Source organism: Perna viridis, chromosome 2 (genome assembly GCF_037379345.1).
Source record: "Perna viridis isolate PV_CMFRI_1.1 ecotype Kerala chromosome 2, ASM3737934v1, whole genome shotgun sequence".
Taxonomy (NCBI): domain Eukaryota; kingdom Metazoa; phylum Mollusca; class Bivalvia; order Mytilida; family Mytilidae; genus Perna; species Perna viridis.
The window spans coordinates 67,015,809-67,029,584 of record NC_142446.1 but is presented as its reverse complement, the minus strand read 5'-3'; the positions used below and the strand labels follow the sequence as shown (position 1 = coordinate 67,029,584).

General features: G+C 31.2%; 1 protein-coding gene across 3 annotated transcripts; it reads right to left on the bottom strand.

The window, feature by feature from the left end:
- Positions 1–6,147: 6,147 nt before the first annotated feature.
- On the bottom strand, positions 6,148–12,191 carry LOC148626582 (glycine receptor subunit alpha-3-like). 3 transcript variants are annotated; one of them, XM_088570693.1, is made up of 9 exons: positions 12,052–12,191; positions 11,463–11,734; positions 10,339–10,394; positions 9,997–10,061; positions 9,349–9,584; positions 8,900–8,982; positions 8,194–8,328; positions 7,089–7,480; positions 6,148–6,471 (listed from the first exon to the last, which is right to left on the bottom strand). In XM_088570693.1, exons 2-9 carry the CDS (start codon positions 11,519–11,521, stop codon positions 6,247–6,249), a joined length of 1,251 nt encoding a protein of 416 aa, XP_088426819.1. In that variant the 5' UTR covers positions 11,522–11,734; positions 12,052–12,191; the 3' UTR covers positions 6,148–6,246. The 3 variants fall into 3 exon arrangements, with proteins under 3 accessions (XP_088426819.1, XP_088426820.1, XP_088426821.1); XM_088570694.1 differs by having other exon boundaries at positions 12,066–12,167; XM_088570695.1 differs by lacking the exon at positions 8,900–8,982 and having other exon boundaries at positions 9,371–9,584.
- Positions 12,192–13,776: the final 1,585 nt, after the last annotated feature.

Sequence of the window (13,776 nt, the reverse complement as noted above, 5' to 3'; positions counted from 1 at the left end):
GTCGTAATATCATTGATTAACAAATTTAAACTACCATGTGCGCTGTAAAACTTAAGACAAATTATTTAAACAATTATTTTTATTTCAGGTGTTTACTTTATTTTTATCTTTTAGTAACAATGTAATAAAATGAAATTCTATTGGCTTTTTGTAAGTTTTAAGTTTTGAACTCGCCCTCTTCAAAACACATCAAACCTTATAAATTTGCGTTTCGTCATTTTCTCACAGATGTACCATGACTGAGCTCATTTTATTCCTGTATACTCAAACACTTTGTCAGATATCTAACGTAGTATGAGTGTTTAATTGATTGATTGATTATATAGGAATCGTGATTTTTGCAGTGACGTAAATAACCAATTGTTTGATAATACTATATAAATCTACGACGGTATATATTTTCCGCCATTGCGTTACATAACTAGACTAAAGTGTTCATTGCCCAGAGACTTCAAAGTCCTTTTTTCAAAGACGAAAAGAACATGTAAGAATTCCAATTGCTCTATAAAGCACTGCAGTGACATATAAGTAAATTTGGGCGGGCAATTTGTCTCATAAATTATAGGAACGAGAGCCCTTAAGCCAAATGCAAACGTTGCAATGCATTTTCATATAAACAATGGTAGTTAAATAAATAAAATATTTCAAATGAATACATATTCAAAGCGATACACTTTACATTGTTTTTCTTTATTTTGAAAGCAAAAACTCAGATTTCATCGGAGTATCAGTATTCATTGTGGGTAGAATCTATATCTATACTAACGAAGAAATTGAGGTAAACGTATTGTCAAAGTACAAAAAAGTCCGATCTTTTGTACTAATAACAATAACAGATCAAATAGAATAGTGATATTATTTTCAATTTCGACGTTATATATATTTTGTTCGGTTTAAGTTTTAAAATGCTCACGACATTAAAAATTTACCTCATCATACATAAATACCTGGTTTATCCTGGTAGTGACTATGTGGTGCCAGTTACTTGTTTTTGCTGTGTTTCTCACTGTTTTTTTTTGTTTGAAATTTGTTTTTTTTTCCGATTTTCAAATATTTTGATTTTTGTTTCTGTTTTTCTCCACGTTGCCCTTTTGTTTTATTTTCGTTTTAAATTTTTTGAAGCAAGAAATCTGAAAACGTTCATAAATAAGTTGCTTGTATATGATTTCATTAATTTATCTTTTAATAATTTTTGAAATCAATTCAATACGAATAAATCCTCAAATTTTGATAATTAAATCTTAAAAATGAAACCTCAAACTTTATTTCATGTCGTGATTTAGATATAAACAATTATAGATAGAATGTTCTAATATTCTTTTATATATATTGTTTTTCTGAATTTATACAAATGTCTTAAATTGTATTTTTTAGTTCGTTTAAATCATCATGAATTTTTTACTTAAAAACAAAATTAAACAATGGAAGAAATAATGATTTTTTTTGTTTTTTTCCGTATCATTTCGTGATTGCACTTCGAACGTGTAAACAACAGGAACTTTGTATAACTAATAGTTCATGTCAAGTTTAATATGACCAAATAAAATTTAGACAAGCTCTTATATGTATATGAATTTAAGTAATTAGACTCTACGACATTATAAATTATAGTGCAACGTCGTGTTATTTCACTGGCCTAAAGAGTGCACATCACCTGGAGACTATAAAGTCATCTGTCAGGCTATGAACGAGGAAACTTAAGACGATATATTCAAGTAACACCCTAGTTAAGGATCACGCAAAATGTGATAAATGGTTGGAAAGACTTTATATTTCTATATTTGATTTTTAGGGAAAAGTGTTATAGTATACAGAAATTGGCATGTTTCTTTTCATACAACCCTTGGTCTTATAGATATAGATTATAGATATAGAATGGATTGTAGAATTCAAATTCTAATGGAGATAACTGTAAATGAGACCTAAATGAAATAGAAATTATTGTATTTTTGAAGTAATTTATCTCATTGAGGGAATAATTATACATTTCATCATATAGACATATAAAGCAAGTTCATAACAGAAATAAAAATATGTAGTACATGTTTACATGATTCTTACATAGACTGGTATTTAAATACACATATGAGAACACTATTGACATTAAGTGACAATGAGAGGATAAATTGTCACATAAATCAAACATAAGATGTCCGAACTTTAATCTTGATATAGTACATTGGACCAGTAACGATACTTTGAAACCAATGGGGGTCTGATTTGCATCCGAGGCCTATTTTTCTTTAGGATCTGATTCCCGGTAACCATTGCTTCGCCAATTTCCCTATGCCCATGAAACTGGCTACTTAGTAGATTATTGACCACTCAAACTGATGTTTCTTTCATCATGTAATACTTTTATAACATGCTATAGTCGTTTAAAAGATCTTAAACATTTTATAAGGATGACACGTGTCAAATGTGTGAATGTTATATTGATACATGACAGAAAAAAAAACTGGTTCGATGTTTGTTAATGTATAATATGTTGGTACATGTCAACTTTTCAAACTTTTGTTTAAGATTGTGTATTAGCATATGCACCCAATTAACGTATACATTTATGTCACGGTGTCGGATTAATGTAAGTTACAAACGTGTTTTTCATTTGTAATGGTTCACTTACACGTGGGTACTAAATTTTCTTTGATCAAAGTTATTGACCTTGATCGTTACTTGATATGCAGAATATACAAGTTTTTATAAACATACACAATGTTTATTTCGTTTTGCAGCCCTGTATTTCACTTAAATTTTAAAGTATTATATGCATTACTGTATATGTTTTTATTCGGCGTTATATAAACATTAATAAATTATCAAATTTCCCTACGGATTCATCATTCTGGCGAGATAAAAGGACTTGTATCCATACATTACGAGTAATGGATATCTTTCATCATATCGGTATCATGTTTTGCATTTTTACAAAACATTCGATTATGGTAAAAAAATTTTATACCCCTATATAGAGCTCAATAACTATTACAAAAAGACATTCAGGTTTATTGGTGAGGATAATCAAGGGAACAAAGTAAGGAATTCAGTAGATAGTATTTAAACACATCTTTTGTTAGGGATTAAAAACACATTCTGCAATTAAACATAATATGAAAGTTAACATTCAAGTACTACCAGCTGTATGCTGGATTATAAAATGATATGAAATGTAACAAAATACTTTCAAGACAGACTGTAATACCGGTCCACATTTCGTTCTCCTTAACACATGAATGGTTATCATTAACAACATACATGCTCTAGAGATAACAAAATACATACTTTACAAGCCAATTCGAAATAATCTATCTTACAGAAATTTTATTGTTTCTACCTTCAAAGATAAAATTGTATTTGTATGAAATAAACAAATATATATATATATATATATATATATATATATAAAAATAAAAATGACACAACCAACAAACATACAAAGACATGGTCTTTACTTTCGCCAGTTGACAATTAGCACCACACCCTTAAAACTTACAGATTATACACTGATTTTCTTTCTTTTAAAAGTTTCATAGTTTGAAAATAATTTTGCAAATGAACGACAAACTTAGTGCTAAAAACCCGATATTCGAACGTGTCACGTCCCCCCTTTTATAACCATGTTTGACCTAGACGTCGCTAGTTGACATATTCAGACATATATCTAGTTCTAATATATGATTACAAAAACACTGACTTTGATAACGAAACACTAATGATTTAACATGAAAAGGAGATGGAATTCATAAAACCTATAAAAAAAATAAAAATAAAAACTACAATTACACCAATTTACTCTTCCTGCATGTCATTTTGTTGCGTTACAATATATATTAAAGTTAAAAATGTTATGTTTCCTGCGTTTTTTTTCTATTCAATACACATTTTATCAACATATTAGTTTACAATAAAGCTACATAAACATTACAAAAGTTGTAAATATGTTCAAAACGACAATTAACATATCTGTATGTTATATAATTTGTTACGACCACAGTTGTTGAACTAAATTGCATAAAGTTTTTCGTATACATGTAGTAAATGCATAGCAATGTTTAACGCATTACGATACCTTGCGGTTGAAGAGAGACTTTGTTTCCGTACAGAATTCCAGAAGATCTGTTTATTTGGGTAGCACAGAGTCAGTTTGTTTTGTCAAAATGGAATGCTAAGCTCATTATAATTTCATAATGAACAAGGATTTTTCTGTTTCAAAGGTGGATGACTCTTGATCACTCTGATCAAGGGAACCAAGATTCTAGCAGAAATCAAAAGAATGTAAGCCATGGACAATAGACAAACAGAACAAAGAACATTAAGTAACTAAAATAATACAAATAAAGTAACAGAAGTAAATCAGCAACTAATACTCCACTAAACATTGGACGCATGGAACATGTGCACCGGTAGGGTAAGCGTCCTATTCTTTTCTAGAAACACCTGCCGAGTTGCTAATAAAAATTCAAGTCCGGTAGACAAAAGCGGAAAGGAAAACTATGATACTATGAACATATCAGTTTTCATGGTGCAGTTGGATACACCATAACGATCCACGAGTTCATGATGACGACCATAAAACTTCTGTAGTGATAACTTCAATTTTGTTGAAACATAACCCTGTTCAAGTAGTCTAATTGTAAGAAGTTTACCGCGATACAAAGTCTGCGTAGTCACCGCAAGCTCTAGCATAACGCATGAGTTGTCACATGATAACTTTATACGCAGGTGCTGAAGGGTGTTGCCACAGATGCAATGAACAATGACAACTCTAATTGAAAAGTCAATACGTTTGTCGTGAAGTATGGTCAGTAGTTAATAATTTTCCTTTACCTTCGATCTCTAAGTGTAGGTCAAGATATGAGGCTGACTTCACACTATCTGTAGTATTCTTTATCTCAAGTTCTTTGAGGTAATACGTCAGTTATATAGCGGAAACTGATATTAAAGGATCTAGCTAAACGATATTTTTTTCTTTCGGATCAGATCAGCTAAAAAGTCTGCCTCATAAGAGTAAAGGAATAGGTCAGCATGTAGAGGAGCACAATTTGTTCCCATTGGAGTGTCGACCGTTTGTTGAAAAACGAGTCCACCACAATGGACAAATATATTGTCAATAAAAAATTCCAGCATTTTGAAAACATCTTCTCTATGTTAGGAAGATGATTAGGAATTATTTTTTTTTTACAAAGTATGAGGAATCTCTACATTCAAACCTCCCTAACAATATAAAAAGGGGAGATGTGATATGATTTCCAATGCGACAATCATTCACAAAATGCTAAACATACGAACAATTAATTATATACAGGACACTACACAGTCTTCAATTATGGGCAAAAACCATTCCATACGGTAAACTATATTGGGCCCCCAAAAGACGAAAATCGATCTGATCAATAAAAAATGTAAAACGAAAAAAAAAGGAACATCAAATAAAACAACAATCACTGGATTGGTACAGGCACATAAAGTATGTGGCGGGGGTTAAACAGTCAACTAAATTATGAACTAAGCAATGAGTTATTTCCATTTAAAAAAGGTTTCTAGTGTTTCTATGTTATTCAATTCATATGTTCATTATTATAACTTCAGTGACTTACAGTAACTACAGTAAACAACAAACCTATATTTTGTTCTTGGAAAAAATGTGGTTGTGATTTCAAATGGATGAAAATGTTTTGAATACAAAATGCACGTGGCAACCGCTGCTAGGATTTTTACATGAACACCCCTTACTACAACATCATGCATTTTAGTGATTTGAAAACTAATATTTTTCTTCGAATTTAAATGATGATTGGTGTGGACACTTCGCTTCATTTATTGACGTCCTTTGACTACCCTTTGCTGTTTTATGTTCCCAATAGCAGTGTTGTAGTCTGTAAGACAAATTTCTTTCTATTTTTTCTTCTAAATATATTTCCATACTGGATAATATTAATCTGCTTTTTTTTCTTATAATCGTTGATTCCCCATATTACATTTTCTATATGGACAAATTTAAACATCACTGAAATCAAATTACTTTTTATGTTACATTTGCATGTTAAATCATGATGGTTGCATTAACTAATTATGAATAGTCATACCTTATAATACGTTATACGAATATGACCGATGTAGTCTTGCCTGAAGCATTTAGCAATAACACCAAATCTCAGAATATTTATTATAAATTGTTGTACATTTGTTGATAGTAATATGAAACATATATTTGTTGATAAGTTTGTAGATACGTCACCTTATTTGTTAAGATAAGAAATGAAACCAATACACAACGTTAAAAATCAAGAAAAATACCAAATACAACACCATACAGATTCGGTCGACTCGATAAGGTGAGCACCATTTTGAGTAACGCGACTTCTTTTGTAACAATGGCATTTTTTCAGGATCTAAAACAGGGGATATCTTGTTCTTTTTTAATAGTCCATTTGGTTTACTGTTTGGTCCACCATTTGGAATGACTGTTTCCTAGAAATGAACATTTAGTGTGACACATTTCACTTGCATTTTAAGATACAAAATACAAGTTTTATATATTGTAAATTTCGATATGCTGTACACGTGTTTCAAGGAGTAACCTCTCATCAGCCGCATTAAAATCAAATATGTAGTAAGATCATAATAAAAATATTAGTTGTATACAAGAAGTACTCATAACCAAATCTATCGAAAAAAAGAAGCCAAATTCATCACCGAGAGGTTCTACCATATGCAATGTAAGGAATGAAGCCTCGGTGTTTTACGTATTTTTAAATTTGGAATACTGCAAGATTTCATAAATAGGGAAGATTCGTCACGGTGGTAATGGCATCTACAATGTAATATTGAAGAGTTGTCAGGAAAAAAGTGGACATGAGTATTTTTATTTTGGTTTAAATGTGTATTGTTTGTTTCAATATTTGTAAAAAAAAAAGTAAAACCGCGGTAAATGGTTTAATTGAATCGTATTTTACTGTTGACGACGCATTTAAGTTTAATGCCAGGAACATTAATTGTATTTATTAACATTTCGATCTTTAAATGTTTTATGTTTTAGCATTTTTTCTTGATCTTTCTTATTTTGTATTTCATAAACAGAATCTTACCTGAGAATGTTCATCAGACATTATTTCGTCTAAACTTGAAGTAATTTGGGATTCCTTCTTGCGTTTGGTGACAAGACTTATGTACATGTTATGTACAACTATGTATTCAATAAATGCCAGAAGCATAAATAACAAACAAACAGCATTCCACACCATAAGTGGCTCCATCTGCACCGTATCAGGGAAGACAATCATTATTCCAACCATTTGAGTTATCATAGTAGTTAATGCAATGGACACCACGCGAACTCTTGCGGATACTTCCCGAAGGCTTACCCAAAAGCCCAACCACAACATTAATATTATGGCCACATTCGGAAGATAAACTTGTATCATGAAACCTCTGTAAACCTGATCTACACCAATATTTGCATTGACACATGGTTGCTGATCTTAAAGGTAAAATATTACAAGTAATTTAAGTAACACCTAAATAAATCGAATGACAAAGGGACTCAAGGTTTTGTTCAGTAAAGATGGGTGTTTTGTCTTATAGGATCATTGATCTTTGAAACTTATAGGAGTAATGTAAATAAGACAACTTCCTGTTTTAAAGGTTCGGTTTAGTTTGGTTTTTATTGCATTTGATGACAAGTTTCTGAATCTATTTGAAGAAAAAAATATTTTTAATTAGTTAAATTTATCTCAGCGTGGTCGGAATTTTACACACTCAACCAACGATAATGGACACGACGATAACATTTACGCCATATTTTTGCGGGTTTCACTATTTTTGCTGAAACGAAGTTTTGACAATTAGGTAATTTGAATAGAGACTTAAAAGTTAATGGTTTTAACATGTTTTTTTTTCTTTTTGTTGCGAATTGAAATTCGTACTTTGACATGCTCAGTCTTGTCTTAACTGATAAATCACAATAGTAACATCCCATATGCATACCACCAAATTAAGAGACATAATTCTGATTCTAACAGTCACTCTTTCCCCTAGATACCGCCTACTTTTCCGGGGAGGAGCAGTGACTATCAATTTTAAAGTTTCTGGTATGACTCGGTCAGAGATCGAACCCGATATATCCCACACTCGAGGCAAGAAAGCTTAAGGATACTACCGAAGACATTGTGGCTTGTTTTCTACTGCTTGTACCTTCAGATTGTTGTTTTTCACAAAATCTTGTTTCTACGTCAGTGATTTTTGATACGACAGATACAAAGTTTGATGAGAAAGTAACTGGATCAAATTCCCACCATTCTAGATTCATCTGTTCTTTTGTGTAAGAATCTGCAATGGAAATTCCATCAGCGAGTTTCTACTATATGGAAAGTAATATATGTTTTACAAAGGTGTCATTTTGATACTTTGATTTAAATTGAAAACTTTAGACTATTTCGAATGTTCAAGAACAGAAATAATCAATGTTCGGTTATAGGAACATTATGTTCATAACCCGAGACCAAAAACAAGTTTATATGCGTAATAAATAAACAAATTAACTAAATGGCTAATTGATAAATAAGCAGCCTGGACTACACATAAAATTTTTAATTTTGGACCACCTGCAGCACCTGGGTTTTACATATATTGTAGATAAATATTTGCCCAGTAATTAGAGTTCTGAAATATAAGCCAGGTAATATTTCTTATCGTGTTATCTCCGGATTCTAGCAATGTAATATTTGATTCTGATAAATGTATGATGTTATCCGATGAATTTGACATTACAACGTAATTTGTATTAAAATCTTCCAGAGTAGCATGAACTTACTGATTTTTTTTTAATAGCGCATTACAAATGATGGCCAATATTTCAAACCAATGAACATGTGTCTACAGTAAGAGTAATACAACTTACTACTTTGAAATTCAATTGGGCAAATTTCCTTCGTCATCGGTAGCTTGAACAACATTATTTTACAGAATATGGTTATAGAATGTCTAAAAAGACAGAACCAAAACAAAATGAAGAGGTATGGTGTAGAATGGAATAAGCGTTCTTATTCTCTAATGTAACGTTATGTTCATGGCATAATTACATACAGAATATACTGCAATTTGTAATACTAAAAGGAAGTACATGTTAGATTATGAATATCAAACGATACCACCTATTCTGATTGGAAGACACCTAAAAAGAACCCTTACGCAGATTTTGACAATTTGCCTTGTTCCTATATTTAGGAATACTTTTACCATCAATCACTTTTGCAATTAGAAGTACATATATGCTTTGGTGATATGCGAACATGACACGTAGTTTTAGAGATAAATCAAACGGTTGAACCAATGTACAATACAACGAACCGTTTCGTCATTTTAACTGTACCATTCTCATAAATTCGAATTGAATCAGTAGGTGAAGCGTCAAGCAGTCCTTGTGGAATTTCATTTATCAGATATACGTCCGGAATCCAAATCTTTTCCCAGTCCGAGTCCGTTCCGAAAATTGTAACCCAGCGTTTAGTCGGATCTGTGCTTCCTTCTTTAATGAATCTGTAGTCAAACCATCTCATAACCATGAAGTAGTTCATCTGTACATTCTGTTAACAAACAACCCAAACAATTATTATTATGTTTTAAGTTGTATATACGCAGCACAAAGTAAGTATGGTTGAGGCATACAATTTGTCGTCTTATCATGCTTCAATTCAAACAAATGTGAAACCTAGAAACCATTCCTTGCCTCCCATTCTTCCAACATCATCTTGATATACGCTTAAAAATATTTCAATTGGTGACAAAATAGTACGTATATTGAAGCCCGCTCCGATCCGAACATTGTAACACAGTGTTCCAAAGGTTTTGTGTTTCCTTGTTTAATGCGTATATAGTAAAACCATCTCATAATCATAACCCTTATAGTTTCCAATATAAAATTATCGGTTCAGTAGTTTTGTTTTTTCGTTCATCCTAAAATATGGGAAATTATGGATCTGCGATTTTAATACTTACCATCATGGGTGCGTTTGCAATCAGCTGAGTCAGTTCAAGCTGAATACTAACATCAGCTTTGGAACCTAAAAATCAAATGGAACATTATTGCTTTAGCATAAAAAAAATGTTCAATGTAAATAACATGCTTAAATGTACTTATCTCTTATTGTGTTATCGCTTAAAAACAGTCGCTTAAAAGTTTATCATTTTCCAATACCTCTTAGCAGTTTAGAAATAAACCATTTTAAAATGAATTATGACATGCATGTAAGTACTTATATTGAATGATTCAGTCTGTATTGTGAACAATTCATGAATACAAAAAATTTGTAATAAATATTGCAATATAAAGCAAATTACCATTGATAGTGGGAATTTCCTTAAAGTCATCTGTTACATTGAACCACTTTTGGCACCTGTAAAATATTCAGAATAAATATTTCAGTGCATTCTGTTTTTAGCGTTATACTATATTTTATATAATCCGTTCATGATTTTAGTATAAAACCATTAACTAAGTAATCTTTAAATTGCAGAGAATTTTATTTAGAAAAAAATAGAGGACGCTTACCTTACCGACGTACCTGGTCCATGCTACCAGAATTTAGTGGCGTCCAAGTTGCTCTTTTACTTTTGTTACTTTGTATGTATTATTTTGGTTATTATGTGTTCTTTGTTGTGTAAGTCTGTTCTTTGTCCCAAGAAACAAAAAGTTTGTCTATGAAATGACGGACACATTTTCTTTATCTGATCAGAAAGCGTCTTACTTCTAAAATTAAATTATTTGGTTTTGAACAATTTCATTCTAATTGATAACACTTCCACTCCCCCATGCCACATTTTCCGTATTATATTACCCAATGCCCTATTGTCCATTCCCCAAAGTCTAAAAGTGGTATTATAACTTTAGGTTCATTTTGAAAATTTAGTCTCATTTTGTTGTTCTGAGGTAGTCCATTCAAATTTGTAAATGATTATTTCATAAAAATCCTTGATGTATGTGGCTTCAAGTAGTTTTTAAGAAAAAACAGACAAATACTATGCTTCATAAAATAGCAGGCACTTACAGGAAAAAATATAAAACCATTTTCAATTCATTTTCGCGCAATTTTTCCAGAAGTTCGTGTAAAATAAAGTATTTTGAAAACAGCATGTTAATGCTGATTGAGGGAAGAATCTAATACGACAGGTGACTGAAACATTCTGAATACATTTCTTCATATAAATAAAACTTATTTACTTTTACATGTATTACATTTGTCTTTGTATAAAAGCTTAACTACATTTAAACAAGACATCATTCAAATTTCAAATATGAATTTTAAGTCTTAAAAATAAAAAAGATCGGGTCAATTTGGTGTGCAAATATATAACTGTATAGTGCATCCTAATGTCCAATTGCCCGATGTCGTATCTCTACTCCCCTACGCCTAACAATGACATTCATGTTGACCATATACAAGTACTGTACCATGTTTACGTACCTGACACATCCAAGTACCATGATTACTCCAAGTAAAAATAATAAATTTATCCCAATCATGTTTAATTACAGGAAAAATACAATCAGTGGATAATAACTATGTCTTGGGTGATGGGAAAAGACAGAATTTTCTTTTCAACAATGGAGTCCTAAATGATTTGAAAAGTTGGTTCATTCATTGTTACTGTTGATGCATTTTTGTAGTATGTCTCTATCAAAATATTAAATGTTGTCAACATGCAGTTGGTTGTTTCTTTCCTCAATCTTTAGAAACTGAAACAAATATAAAAAAAAATTCAAAAACATTTGACATGAAAGAGAAAACAGCATACAAATTTGTTTTTATTTATATGACGGGTGCAATGTATTTGGTTATAATATTTTCGATCCGGAATTTAGACCAATAAACTTAAATGTATCAATTACATAGACAGATTGTATCATATCCTTAAACAAACAAAAACCTTATGACATTTTATAAACAATTTAATGTTTAAGTCTTTCCTGAAATAAGGGACATTTTATGTTGAAAGGGGGTTTTGTCTTCCTCCGAGTCAATTTGTGATAGTAATTTATCATGTTTGTCTTACCAAATTCAACAGACCTATTATGCATACTCCTTCGCCGTCCAAAAATAATCCTCGCTTATTTATGTACACATCATATGATATCAATACCATTGTTTATACTGATAAAATATGATGCATGAAGGTTACATTTGATATGTAATTGTTTCGTATGATTGCTTTTAAAGAAAACAAAACAAAAAACAAAAAAATAAAAAACATTAGATGGTATGGTTGGTGAAATCATTGCTAGAGCGAATTGTAACAATTACATGCATATAAAGACACAATTACCTATCTAAATAAAACCCTTTATGGACTTTAAAATCGGTTCAGTTTAGTCAGGTATTTGGTATACTTAGGTTCAAAATAAATTTGAACTGATATGAAGAGGATTCAAAAGGCGACCGGTTTAAACAGGTTTTTTAGATGATTCAGTGTTTGGTTTTGATAAGGTTTATTGTACTACGTGTAGTTTATGACCGTCGCTGTAACATTGAAATGGCTACAACTCATTATCTTTTAGCTGAATATATGTTTGTTTATTTCAGGTCACAGTGCCACAAAAAGTTTTAAAATACTTACGTCTAAGAAGATTCTTTACTGTTAGTGATGTCATAAATTTCAAAGATTTTGATTGGAGTTACCATGGTAGTTTATAATATTCTCAACTTTGTTGCACCGGGCCAAGATATTATCTTCAGTCACATATATTAGCCTAGCATTGTGTTGAGTTGCTTTTGGTTTGTCTGCACAACAAAACGTCATGATGTAGACAATAACTAGGAATTTAAGTTAGTGAATGAAGACACTAAAATACTAAGAATTATTTTTTTTTAAGTTCACACTAGGATTTCATATGTAGACGGTTGCACAAATATTCCATTATACACTCGAAATTTGCAAACAACATAATCACATTTTAATTTTCATTACAAATTTAAAAAACTTACATTAGGCAAGTCAATATTTATACTCAAGCTAGACGCATATCATGGCACATGGTTCAATGACAGAAACATTCGCGTTATGTGAATGATTTACTAATTCATCTGTGGTTATTTTTTCCAAAAACTAGAAACAAACATACCTATCAACGAAATTGACTATTTAAAAGAGTGTTTCCATCATTGCTAACAAGCTCCGAAACAACTTTTCATGTATGAAATTACCTCAGGACGATGCAGTGAACCCACGTAGAAAATGCAAGAATCTTCCAAAGTTGGGGAAAAGTTGATGATTTTACGCGATGTTATTCTATTGTCGAACGACCTGAACAATGTGCCATGATATGCGCCTAGTTTGAGTATAATGTCCAATAATTTCGAATGGCTTGTCTGCAGCAATAGGTTAGAGATGAAACAAACGACTGCTACTGTGTGAGGTTTGCATTGCTAGGTGTTTTATCTAATCAGTTAATATGCTGTTTCGCCGACCTTTTTAGCAGGTATCAGTTTCGCCTTGACTCGCCCATGTTTTGTTACATGTCGTAGAAATCAAGATTTAATTGACATATAAGTCTCTTATTATTTTATTATTATGGATATATATATTTAGCCCAAAAGAATGCACACTAAGGTAAATGGTATGGTAAAGTGCTTACCAGTTTCTGATCTGTGTACATGTATTTATAAAAAGCGTACACTTTAGTGTCTATATGTGACTATTTGAAATATTGGTGTGGTTTCTTTTAAATCTGAGTGTATAATATTGTACCGCCCTCTTATTTAAATAACCCAAAAAGAACGT

What these genes read in the sequence shown, in the direction of transcription:
- LOC148626582 (XM_088570693.1), bottom strand. Translation starts at nt 11,521, where the DNA reads ATGATTGGGATAAATTTATTATTTTTACTTGGAGTAATCATGGTACTT. An exon ending in GGAAATTCCCACTATCAATG is followed by an intron (nt 10,062 to 10,338) that starts GTAATTTGCTTT and finishes TTTGATTTTTAG; the next exon opens with GTTCCAAAGCTGATGTTAGT. An exon ending in ACAGTTAAAATGACGAAACG is followed by an intron (nt 8,983 to 9,348) that starts GTTCGTTGTATT and finishes CTGTCTTTTTAG; the next exon opens with ACATTCTATAACCATATTCT.